At 49.1% G+C, this 12,991-nt stretch overlaps 1 protein-coding gene across 1 annotated transcript; it reads right to left on the bottom strand.

Moving 5' to 3' along the window:
• Positions 1-10,124: 10,124 nt before the first annotated feature.
• LOC109777922 (uncharacterized) lies at positions 10,125-11,572 on the bottom strand. The gene is made up of 4 exons (XM_020336486.4): positions 11,197-11,572; positions 10,907-11,089; positions 10,758-10,820; positions 10,125-10,572 (listed from the first exon to the last, which is right to left on the bottom strand). The coding sequence occupies exons 1-4, from the start codon at positions 11,416-11,418 to the stop codon at positions 10,282-10,284; spliced, it is 759 nt and encodes a 252-aa protein (XP_020192075.1). The 5' UTR covers positions 11,419-11,572; the 3' UTR covers positions 10,125-10,281.
• Between the last annotated feature and the right edge of the window lie 1,419 nt (positions 11,573-12,991).

The following is a 12,991-nucleotide window of genomic DNA, read 5'->3' as shown; positions in this document are numbered from 1 at the left end:
CTAGTCTTCGATGGATCTGTTTGGATCCAGTCTTCATTTGAGTGTTTACAGGTTTAAGCGGTGCTCGTCTTCGATTGAGTTGTTTGGATCCAGTCTTCATTTGAGTGTTTACAGGTTTAATCGGTGATGGTTGTTGCTCTGGTGCGCTGGACTTATGTGGCCTTAGCACGACGACCTACCGATTGTCTAATACAACAAGGTTTGTCCGGCTCTGGTGAGAGAGGGACGATGACGGCAGAGCGCCTTCGGCTCGCTCCAGTGCTTGTAGTCGTCGCTAGGTGACCCATGGACCTGGTTGTAATTTTTATTTTGATGTTATTTGTACTGCCTTGATTGATGATGAGTAGATTGAAAGTTTCTTGAGAAAAACTCTTTTTTCGTTTTCTTTCAAATAGGCCTAAATGACATATAAAATTCTTGACCTTACAAACACAAATATACATAAGGATAAAATTATAATCCATGTCTTTGAGTTGTGAAGTCTTCTTCCTCCTGGATCCGTCGACGATAATGTCGCGAGTAAAGCTTGGTGCCGCCTTCTAAGCCATCGTCTTAGCGCAGCAAACTTTTTTACACACGGGAGCTTGTAGAAGTAACAGCCGGAAAGTCGTTGATGCAGAGCAGGAGATGCCGACAACCGTGATTGAAATAATTCTCTCGTATTCATTGCAATGTGGGTAGCTGAATGTCCGTGCATTTCCACATAATCATGAAAAAAATATTGATGAAACAATTGTTTTGAGTGGTTGGCGTTGTGTCTCCTTAACAATCATCTCTTTGCAAGAATGCAAAAAGCACATCTTACCTCGCCCCTCCCCATTCACCTCCATTATCTTCATTCACCCTCTAGCATTGTTGTCGCCTCAAAACTTCTCCATCTCGACTTACCATCGATTTGGAACCTTTTCTAAAATTAAACAAATAAATGAATGGTCATCATGTACCATAAGCGGGGTGAAAGCCTATTTCGAGAGATATTGACGTATCCATTTAGGTAATGCAATATAAATCAGATTCTAATTCTTCCATGGGCCCTTCATCATTCCATTTGAAGTCTATCTAAGAGAAAAGTCACTGAAACAATATTAGGGAGTGGAGAAAATTGTAAGTCATTTATATTATGTCGAAGCTACATCCGGCAGATCCCTCAGTGAGGTATCCTAACTAGGCGTCTGTTGGAAATATGCCCTAGAGGCAATAATAAAAATGGTTATTATTATATTTCCTTGTTCATGATAATTGTCTATTGTTCATGCTATAATTGTGTTATCCGGAATCGTAATACATGTGTGAACACATAGACCATAACATGTCCCTAGTGAGCCTCTAGTTGACTAGCTTGTTGATCAATAGATGGTTACGGTTTCCTGACCATGGACATTGGATGTCATTGATAACGGGATCACATCATTAGGAGAATGATGTGATGGACAAGACCCAATCCTAAGCATAGCACTAGATCGTGTAGTTCGTTTGCTGAGGCTTTTCTAATGTCAAGTATCATTTCCTTAGACCATGAGATCGTGCAACTCCCGGATACCGTAGGAATGCTTTGGGTGTGCCAAACGTCACAACGTAACTGGGTGGCTATAAAGGTGCACTACAGGTATCTCCGAAAGTGTCTGTTGGGTTGGCTCGGATCGAGACTGGGATTTGTCACTCCGTATGACGGAGAGGTATCTCTGGGCCCACTCGGTAGTGCATCATCATAATGAGCTCAATGTGACTAAGTAGTTAGTCACGGGATCATGCATTACGGAACGAGTAAAGTGACTTGCCAGTAACGAGATTGAACGAGGTATTGGGATACCGACGATCGAATCTCGGGCAAGTAACGTACCGATTGACAAAGGGAATTGTATACGGGATTACTTGAATCCTCGACATCGTGGTTCATCCGATGAGATCATCGAGGAGCATGTGGGAGCCAACATGGGTATCCAGATCCCGCTGTTGGTTATTGACCGGAGAGTCGTCTCGGTCATGTCTGCGTGTCTCCCGAACCCGTAGGGTCTACACACTTAAGGTTCGGTAACGCTAGGGTTGTAGAGATATTAGTATGCGGTAACTCGAAAGTTGTTCGGAGTCCCGGATGAGATCTCGGACATCACGAGGAGCTCCGGAATGGTCCGGAGGTGAAGATTTGTATATAGGAAGTCCAGTTTCGGCCACCGGGAAAGTTTCGGGGTCACCGGTATTGTACCGGGAGCACCGGAAGGGTCCCGGGGGTCCACCGGGTGGGGCCACCTATCCCGGAGGGCCCCATGGGCAGAAGTGGGAAGGGAACCAGCCCCTGGTGGGCTGGTGCCCCCCCCATGGGCCTCCCCCTGCGCCTAGGGTTGGAAACCCTGGGGGTGGGGGGCGCCCCACCTGACTTGGGGGGCAAGTCCCCCCTTGGCCGCCGCCCCCCCCCTTGAGATGGGATCTCCAGGGGCCGGCACCCCCCAGGGCCCCTATATAAGGGGGGGGGAGGGAGGGCTGCGCACCCAAGCCCCTGGCGCCTCCCTCTCCCTCTCGCTGAGCTTGGCGAAGCCCTGCCGAGATCCCCGCTGCTTCCACCACCACGCCGTCGTGCTGCTGGATCTCCATCAACCTCTCCTTCCCCCTTGCTGGATCAAGAAGGAGGAGACGTCTCTCCCAACCGTACGTGTGTTGAACGCGGAGGTGCCGTCCGTTCGGCGCTAGGATCATCGGTGATTTGGATCACGACGAGTACGACTCCATCAACCCCGTTCTCTTGAACGCTTCCGCTCGCGATCTACAAGGGTATGTAGATGCACTCCTCTCTCTCGTTGCTAGATGACTCCATAGATTGATCTTGGTGATGCGTAGAAAATTTTAAATTTCTGCTACGATCCCCAACAGTGGCATCATGAGCTAGGTCTATGCGTAGTTTCTATGCACGAGTAGAACACAAGTTGTTGTGGGCGTTGATTTTGTCAATTTACTCGCCGTTACTAGTCTTATCTTGATTCGGCGGCATCGTGGGATGAAGCGGCCCGGACCGACCTTACACGTACGCTTACGTGAGACAGGTTCCACCGACTGACATGCACTAGTTGCATAAGGTGGCTAGTGGGTGTCTGTCTCTCCCACTTTAGTCGGATCAGATTCGATGAAAAGGGTCCTTATGAAGGGTAAATAGAAATTGGCATATCACGTTGTGGTTTTGACGTAGGTAAGAATCGTTCTTGCTAGAAACATAAAGCAGCCACGTAAAAGTTTGCCACAACAATTAAAGGACGTCTAACTTGTTTTTGCAGCAAGTGTCATGTGATGTGATATGGCCAGAAGGATGTGATGAATGATATATGTGATGTATGAGATTGATCATGTTCTTGTAATAGGAATCACGACTTGCATGTCGATGAGTATGACAACCGGCAGGAGCCTAGGAGTTGTCTTAATTTATTTATGACCTGCGTGTCAACTGAAACGTCATGTAATTACTTTACTTTATTGCTAACCGTTAGCCATAGTAGTAGAAGTAATAATTGGCGAGACAACTTCATGAAGACACGATGATGGAGATCATGATGATGGAGATCATGGTGTCATGCCGGTGACGATGATGAACATGGCGCCCCGAAGATGGAGATCAAAAGGAGCAAAATGATATTGGCCATATCATGTCACTATTTGATTGCATGTGATGTTTATCATATTTTACATCTTATTTGCTTAGAACGACGGTAGCATAAATAAGATGATCCCTCGCTAAAATTTCAAGAAAGTGTTCCCCCTAACTGTGCACCGTTGCGAAGGTTCGTTGTTCCGAAGCACCACGTGATGATCGGGTGTGATAGGTTCTAACGTTCGCATACAACGGGTGTAAGCCAGATTTACACACGCAATACACTTAGGTTGACTTGACGAGCCTAGCATGTACAGACATGGCCTCGGAACACAAGAGACCGAAAGGTCGAACATGAGTCGTATAGCAGATACGATCAACATGAAGATGTTCACCGATGATGACTAGTCCGTCTCACGTGATGATCGGACACGGCCTAGTTGACTCGGATCATGTATCACTTAGATGACTAGAGGGATGTCTGTCTGAGTGGGAGTTCGTTAATAATTTGATTAGATGAACTTTATTATCATGAACTTAGTCTAAAAATCTTTATAATATGTCTTGTAGATCAAATGGCCCACGCTAATGTTGCCCTCAACTTCAACGCGTTCCTAGAGAAAACCAAGCTGAAAGACGATGGTAGCAACTACACAGACTGGGTCCGTAACCTGAGGATTATCCTCATAGCTGCCAAGAAAGCATATGTCCTTGAAGCACCGCTAGGTGATGCACCTGTTTTCCCAGCAACTCAAGACGTTCTGAACGCCTGGCAGTTGCGTTGTGATGATTACTCCCTGGTTCAGTGCGGCATGCTTTACAGCTTAGAACCGGGGCTCCAAAAGCGTTTTGAGCAGCACAGAGCATATGAGATGTTCCAAGAGCTGAAAATGGTTTTCCAAGCTTAAGCCCGGGTCGAGAGATATGAAGTCTCCGACAAGTTCTACAGTTGTAAGATGGAGGAGAATAGTTCCGTCAGCGAACACATACTCAAAATGTCTGGGTTTCACAACCGCTTGTCTCAGCTGGGAGTTAATCTCCCGGATGACGCGGTCGTTGACAGAATCCTTCAGTCGCTCCCACCTAGCTACAAGAGCTTTGTGATGAACTTCAATATGCAGGGGATGGAAAAGACCATTCCTGAGGTATATTCAATGCTGAAATCAGCGGAGGTGGAGATCAAGAAGGAACATCAAGTGTTGATGGTGAATAAAACCACTAAGTTCAAGAAAGGCAAGGGTAAGAAGAACTTCAAGAAAGACGGCAAGGGAGTTGCCACGCCCGGTAAGCAAGCTGCCGGGAAGAAGACAAAGAATGGATCTAAGCCTGAGACTGAGTGCTTTTATTGCAAGGGAAACGGTCACTGGAAGCGGAACTGCCCCAAATACTTAGCAGATAAGAAGGCCGGCAATACCAAAGGTATATGTGATATACATGTTATTGATGTGTACCTAACCAGCGCTCGTAGTAGCTCCTGGGTATTTGATACCGGTGCGGTTGCTCATATTTGTAACTCAAAGCAGGAGCTGCGGAATAAGCGGAGACTGGCGAAGGACGAGGTGACGATGCGCGTCGGGAATGGTTCCAAGGTCGATGTGATCGCCGTCGGCACGCTACCTCTACATTTACCTGCGGGATTAGTTTTAAACCTCAATAATTGTTATTTAGTGCCAGCTTTGAGCATGAACATTGTATCTGGATCTCGTTTAATGCGAGATGGCTAATTTAAATCCGAGAATAATGGTTGTTCTATTTATATGAGAGATATGTTTTATGGTCATGCCCCGCTGGTCAATGGTTTATTCTTAATGAATCTCGAACGTGACGTTACACATATTCATAGTGTGAATGCCAAGAAATGTAAGGCTGATAATGATAGTCCCACATACTTGTGGCACTGCCGCCTTGGTCACATTGGTGTCAAACGCATGAAGAAACTCCATGCAGATGGACTTTTGGAGTCTCTTGATTATGAATCATTTGACACGTGCGAACCATGCCTCATGGGCAAAATGACCAAGACTCCGTTCTCCGGAACAATGGAGCGAGCAACCAACTTATTGGAAATCATACATACTGATGTGTGCGGTCCAATGAGCGTTGAGGCTCGCGGTGGCTATCGTTATGTTCTCACCCTCACTGATGACTTGAGTAGACATGGGTATGTCTACTTAATGAAACACAAGTCTGAGACCTTTGAAAAGTTCAAGGAATTTCAGAGTGAGGTTGAGAATCAACGTGACAGGAAAATAAAGTTTTTACGATCAGATCATGGAGGGGAATATTTGAGTCACGAATTTGGCACACAATTAAGGAAATGTGGGAATTGTTTCACAACTCACGCCGCCTGGAACACCTCAGCGTAATGGTGTGTCCGAACGTCGTAATCGCACTCTATTGGATATGGTGCGATCTATGATGTCTCTTACCGATCTACCGCTATCATTCTGGGGTTATGCTTTAGAGACTGCCGCATTCACTTTAAATAGGGCTCCGTAGAAATCCGTTGAGACGACACCGTATGAATTATGGTTTGGAAAGAAACCTAAGCTGTCGTTTCTTAAAGTTTGGGGATGTGATGCTTATGTCAAGAAAGTTCAACTTGAAAAGCTCGAACCCAAGTCGGAAAAATGCGTCTTCATAGGATACCCTAAGGAAACCATTGGGTATACCTTCTACCTCAGATCCGAAGGCAAGATCTTCGTTGCCAAGAACGAGTCCTTTCTGGAGAAAGAGTTTCTCTCGAAAGAAGTAAGTGGGAGGAAAGCGGAACTTGATGAGATGACCCCTCTCGAACCGGAAAGTAGCGCAGCACAAGAAAATGTTTCTGTGGTGCCTGCACCGACTAGAGAGGAAGTTAATGATGACGATCATGATCAAGTTACCACTGAACTTCGTAGGTCCACAAGGACACGTTCCGCACCAGAGTGGTACGACAACCCTGTCTTGGAAATCATGTTGTTGGACAACGGTGAACCTTCGAACTATGAAGAAGCAATAGCGGGTCCAGATTCCAACAAATGGCTTGAAGCCATGCAATCCGAGATAGGATCCATGTATGAAAACAAAGTGTGGACTTTGACAGACTTGCCCGATGATCGGCGAGCAATAGAAAATAAATGGATCTTTAAGAAGAAGACGGACGCAGATGGAAATGTTACCATCTATAAAGCTCGACTTGTCGCTAAGGGTTATCGACAAGTTCAAGGAGTTGACTACGATGAGACCTTCTCACCCGTAGCGAAGCTGAAGTCCGTCCGAATCATGTTAGCAATTGCCGCATTCTACGATTAGGAAATATGGCAAATGGACGTCAAAACGGCATTCCTTAACGGCTTCCTTAATGGGCCCACTCGGTATTGCATCATCATAATGAGCTCAATGTGACTAAGTAGTTAGTCACGGGATCATGCATTACGGAACGAGTAAAGTGACTTGCCGGTAACGAGATTGAACGAGGTATTGGGATACCGACGATCGAATCTCGGGCAAGTAACGTACCGATTGACAAAGGGAATTGTATACGGGATTACTTGAATCCTCGACATCGTGGTTCATCCGATAAGATCATCGAGGAGCATGTGGGAGCCGACATGGGTATCCAGATCCCGCTGTTGGTTATTGACCGGAGAGTCGTCTCGGTCATGTCTGCGTGTCTCCCGAACCCGTAGGGTCTACACACTTAAGGTTCGGTAACGCTAGGGTTGTAGAGATATTAGTATGCGGTAACCCGAAAGTTGTTCGGAGTCCCGGATGAGATCTCGGACATCACGAGGAGTTCCGAAATGGTCCGGAGGTGAAGATTTGTATATAGGAAGTCCAGTTTCGGCCACCGGAAAAGTTTAGGGGTCACCGGTATTGTACCGGGACCACCGGAAGGGTCCCGGGGGTCCACTGGGTGGTGCCACCTATCCCGGAGGGCCCCATGGGCTGAAGTGGGAAGGGAACCAGCCCCTGGTGGGCTGGTGCGCCCCCCATGGGCCTCCCCCTGCGCCTAGGGTTGGAAACCCTGGGGGTGGGGGGCGCCCCACCTGACTTGGGGGGCAAGTCCCCCCTTGGCCGCCGCCCCCCCTTGAGATGGGATCTCCAGGGGCCGGCACCCCCCAGGGCCCCTATATAAAGGGGGGGGAGAGAGGGCTGCGCACCCAAGCCCCTGGCGCCTCCCTCTCCCCCCGTAACACCTCTCCCTCTCGCTGAGCTTGGTGAAGCCCTGCCGAGATCCCCGCTGCTTCCACCACCACGCCGTCGTGCTGCTGGATCTCCATCAACCTCTCCTTCCCCCTTGCTGGATCAAGAAGGAGGAGACGTCTCTCCCAACCGTACGTGTGTTGAACGCGGAGGTGCCGTCCGTTCGGCGCTAGGATAATCGGTGATTTGGATCACGACGAGTACGACTCCATCAACCCCGTTCTCTTGAACGCTTCCGCTCGCGATGTACAAGGGTATGTAGGTGCACTCCTCTCTCTCTCGTTGCTAGATGACTCCATAGATTGATCTTGGTGATGCGTAGAAAATTTTAAATTTCTGCTACGATCCCCAACAGCGTCTTGGCACGATCGTACCAGGGTTTTACCTAGGTTCGGGGTCTCATGGAGAAGATAATATGCTATGTCCTGCTTTTTGCCTTATTGTGTTGGGGTGTGTACAGAGTACAAGGTAACAAGTGATGGTGTACTGGCTAGGGGGTCTCTGACCATGTCGACCCCTGCCCTGGTGGGCCGGGCCAAGGACCCCCTTGTCGGTTTCGTCCCGGACCACTTTTGGGCCGCCCATGGCGATCCACAAGGAAAATCAAGAAGCCTGGTCATTCAAGACAAGGCCACCTTATCCGTGGAGGACTCCTCTCCACCAATGTAGTCGACTAGGTCTCTTGTAATCCCAGGCCTTCGGTAACTTATATAATCCGAGGCCGGGCTAGTCGATAGGTTAGATCTTATATAACAATCTTTTGGTAGATACTTGTACTTTGTACTACACCCCAACGCAACAAAACACAAGCATGGCGTAGGGTATTATCTCCTCAGAGAGCCAGAATCTGGGTAAAATCATGTGTCTATTACCATCGTTCCAATACGACTAGCTTAGGATCTCCACCTCGAGATCTGCCAGATTTAGCTCAGTGGTGGCCCATACATGTCCTCCTAGGTGACCGTCGCCATCCCTCGTGTGTCCGCGGTAGATGTGACGCCGCTCCACCTCTTTGCCCCTTCAGCCAACACCTGGTCCAAAACGATGCCCCCAAAAGGGAGGACGACATCGAAGGCGTCGTCAACGTCCGATACGGGAGACCCATATCTAGGGTTTCCGCCGGAGCAGCCCAACCGAGGTTGCATCCCAACCCACCATACTAGATGGCGCCTCCAAAGAGGTAACGACGCCGTAGCGTCGCCGCCGCCCATTCACCGGAAACTAGGGTTTCACGCAGGCAAAGAGGACATGGGAGTGGTCCTCAACGTAGCCACCAAGGAGGCGGCATCAGTTCTCGTGGAATGTCAATGTATATTCTACAAAAGCTATTGATATAGCTTAGATTTTTTTTACAAAATAGCTTACGTATTATACATACAAAAAGTCCTCCATTATACAAAAATAAATAAATAAGCACAAGTAAGAGCATTTCCAATAAATGATGAAAAATTGGAGATGTTTACATCTCCAAAAAAAGTGTGTTTTACATCTCCAAAAAAGAGGCAACTCCAACAAATGATGTATATTGGAGATGTAAAAGAACAACTTCAATAGATGATGTATATTTGGTGATGTAAACCTCCCACTCCAACAAATAATTTTGTCGAACATGTTGCGTGCGAGGTGGAAGAAACTGGCCGGCGGCGGGTCAGAGCGTTGATGGGAAGCACAAGGTGTCTAGGGTGGGCGGCGGCTGCTTCGACAACCTTTGGACGGCCGTACGGCTGCCGGAGGACTTCGCTCGTGACGACGCAACGACGGCGACACTGACCGAGAAACCGCCGGTTTGGCAGGTTGCGGCGGTCATGCGACTGCCCTACTAGCTTCGGTGGCGGGCAATGGCTACCAGGGAAGGCGGCGTGAGCTGTTACGGCCATTACGGTAGCCGGAGCTCCGCGAACCTCCGAATGGGCGGCGTGGTCATTGGTGGGGCGGACTAAAATTGACGGGTCGTCGGCGGCTAGGGCGGCGCTGCTGGCGGGGCGATAGGTTGCGGCGGGTTCGGGGATGGAAGGACGGGCGACGGCGACGATATTTTCGGGCACATATCGCCGGTGGTCACCGGGTGGGCGGGGGGAGCGGGGCGGACTCAAATCGACGGGTCATCGGCAGCTATGGCGGCGGGATCGGGGATGGGCGGACGAGAGGCGGCGGCGGCTTTTCCGGACAGACATCGCCGGCGGCGGAGGCAGGCGGACGGAAGCGAAATGAAGGCGGTCGGACGGTTGGGGCGCGACTGCCAGTTCTACATCTCGTGAAGGTGGAGATTAAATTTGCATCTATAGGTGTTGTATTTTACATCTTTGGGAGATGAATGAAGATGTAATTTTTTTTACATCTACGTGATCTATTGGAAACGCTCTAAGTAGTATCATCTCTTGGTTCGAATATTTCGTCATCCGTCTACATAATTGTGTACAGTAAGCTGAAGAACATCAAAACAATGGCTACGGACTAGAGAAAAGAGAGGGAGCTTCTGATGCTTCAGGCGCTAAACCGATCGAACGGGACCTTGGTCGTCATGCCGGGACGCGCCTGCAGCGGCACCAGAATGCGGTGCCGCCGCCCTTGCCCTGCGCCACGGCAATCTCCTCGTCGACGTAGAACCACAGGAAGAAGGGGTCCTTGGTGCTCGGCTCCCTGCTCTTGTCGCCGCCGCCGAAGGGGATCTCCAGGGAGGGCAGCGGACCGACCTTGACGCGGATCCGCTCGAAGACGAAGGCCAGGATCTTCTTCTTCCATGACAGCCGCCCCTCGAAGGTCAGGCTCCCCGCCGGGCCCAGGTACACCCCGTTCTCAATCCTCTGCCCCTGGTCACCGAAAATGGCTTCAGAGTGTCAGTTACAGAAAGACCATCACTCAAGATTCAAAGTGTCAGTTAGAGCATTCCTTCAGAGTTTCAGTTTCAGTCACAGAAGTTCCGTTGGTCTGTTTTGTCTAGGAAGGATCGGATGCCATGGCTGAGATGCGAGAGAAGCATGGGGAGCTCACTCACCGCGGCGTCGAAGCGCTGGACGGCGGTCACCGGGAAGTAGCTGCCTTTCTCGAGCTTACTACCCTGCGAGATATTTCCTCGAACCTATCAATCAGCCACCATTTCGAGCTGAATTGCCATTGTTTCTTGAAATGCAAGTGTTTCCTCACCTGGGCGGTGAAGATGAGCATCCATGTCCTGCCGGGGGACTCGGTCCCGCCGAGGGTCTCGAAGAAGCTGGAGGTGTCGAGCTTGGCCTTCTTGATCTTGGCCAGCGCCGCCAGCACCTCCGGGGCCGGCACCTTCCTCGTCTTGGCCGCGTCCTTGAGCACCTTCACGCTCTCCGCCACGGCCTGCGCTGAACCAGAACCAAGAAACCATCTTAAATGGCAGCCAGATTGGGGGCAGTTTTTGTCAGCGAGATGGAGACGGTCGGGCCATGGCGATGCTCGCTGCTCACCGATAGGTCGGAGGGCTCGTCCGAAGGCGCAGGGGGTGACGAGGAGGGCGCCTTCTCGACGTCCGGCGACGCGGCGGCGGCGACGGTCAGCGAGACGCCGCGGGGACGGCGGGGGCTGGAGCGGAGGCCGAGCTGCGGCGGGGCAAGCCCGCGACGCGGCAGGGGCCGCGAGGAGGCTGGAGCGAGCGTGGAAGGGTGGAGCAAGGATGCGGACGAGGCCATCTTCTTCCTCCTCTTGCTCGGGCGGTCAGGTTGTTCTGTTCTCCGACGAGGTGCCGAGATGGTTACCACGAGTTTGGAGTCTCTGCCTCTGTGGCTGTGGAGGAACGAGGGCCGTGTCACCGTCTGAGTGGAGTGGGCACTTCTGGCGCACGCGTCGACGAGGCCATAATTCCACGGCTTCAACTAAGGCCACAATTCTAGATGCTTAGGTAGGTGTTTCAAAAAATAAATCAGATTTTTTTAGAGCACCAGTGTCTATTTCAATTGTACAAATAAGCACCGGTGTTTAAGGAAAGACTGATTTATTTCTTCAAGCACCTCTCCTAAGCATCTTGCATTGTACAAGTCCTAACAAATTAGGAATTGCCCGTGCGATTCTAGGGAGCAAATAATTTTCAACACAACAATAATAGGTGAAAAATGGAAAATACATCGGCGAGCCCCTCGTTACTGCTGTCGCTGCAGTTTTGTCTTCTTCGACCAAGTCAGAGAGAGAAGACGGGATATATGAACCGTGTTTTCAGAAATTCAAACATTCCAAAAAGCAGACAGTCTATAAGCGATTCATGCATGATCTTCTGATCACAGCGCATGTGAGCCAAATACACAATCAAATGTGAAAGTACAGGCAATAATCCAAACTTACCAGTAAAAAATGTAGGATTGTCATGCATGGTACGTAAATTATGAAATTGATGCATAAGGTAAGTAAATTATCGTGATATATGAAACTGATGCAAAAGATAAGTAAATTAAGGTGCAATTGATGCGGTGGTGCAAAAGGTAAGTTAAGTATTTGGATGCATTATTTGTTTTATTACTTCTGTGCTGCCAGGAGAACTATTCTGATGTTTCAGATGTTGATGTTTCTGTTATAGAAAAAAGTGTCTTCACCCAGCTTCACAGAAAGCTCGAGATATGCTGCTACAGAAATAAGTTTTTTTAACATACCGCACTAGTACGGGGTGTACTGTCATGTTGTTCGGAAGCCTCTGGAGATAACCAATGCGTGCAATAATAAGATTTTGTTAGTCCCTCCGTTCACTTTCATATGTTGGTTCAGACAACTGAAAATGGGCTGCTTTGCATGTTGTCTGAAGTGTCTTCAACGCCTTATAAAAGTGAACGGAGGGAGTAGTTCATTTGGGCGTTGATTAAGAAATGGACGAGTATAACTGAGTTTAGGGACAGTAGGAACCTGAAGGTTTTCTTTTGTTAATGTTGGTGAGACAAGTAGGAATCTGAAGCTGCAGATGAACACGGCTATCCTAATTAAGAACAAGGTAGGTAGCAAAGCGAGGCACACACACGGCCGGTGTTACAGAGCCCGCCAAGAGTTACTTCCTGCTCCTCAATGACCGAAGGTTTCACTGAGAAAGAATGTGGAAAAAGAAGAATTGAAAAAGAGTGGGGGCATGAGGATAGGATTCAAAGAGAAAACAGCATCACTGACGAGGTGGATAAACATACATACCTATCAGATAGAATTGTGGAGGTCGGCCGGCGTCGGGGAAGCAAGAAAAGACGGATGATCATCGACTAACGATCAAGCTTAACAAAACAGGGCCAGGAT

Source organism: Aegilops tauschii, chromosome 3 (assembly GCF_002575655.3).
Source record: "Aegilops tauschii subsp. strangulata cultivar AL8/78 chromosome 3, Aet v6.0, whole genome shotgun sequence".
Classification (NCBI taxonomy): Eukaryota; Viridiplantae; Streptophyta; class Magnoliopsida; order Poales; family Poaceae; genus Aegilops; species Aegilops tauschii.
The sequence above is the reverse complement of the archived record's forward strand: the minus strand, read 5'-3'. Positions and strand labels throughout refer to the sequence as shown.

Bases quoted from the DNA above. Each gene is read 5' to 3' on its own strand.
- LOC109777922 (XM_020336486.4), bottom strand. From the start codon at position 11,418: ATGGCCTCGTCCGCATCCTTGCTCCACCCTTCCACGCTCGCTCCAGCC. The intron at 11,090-11,196 runs GTGAGCAGCGAG...GGTTCAGCGCAG, and splicing joins ACGAGCCCTCCGACCTATCG to GCCGTGGCGGAGAGCGTGAA. The intron at 10,573-10,757 runs GTGAGTGAGCTC...TTCGGTGACCAG, and splicing joins TCCAGCGCTTCGACGCCGCG to GGGCAGAGGATTGAGAACGG.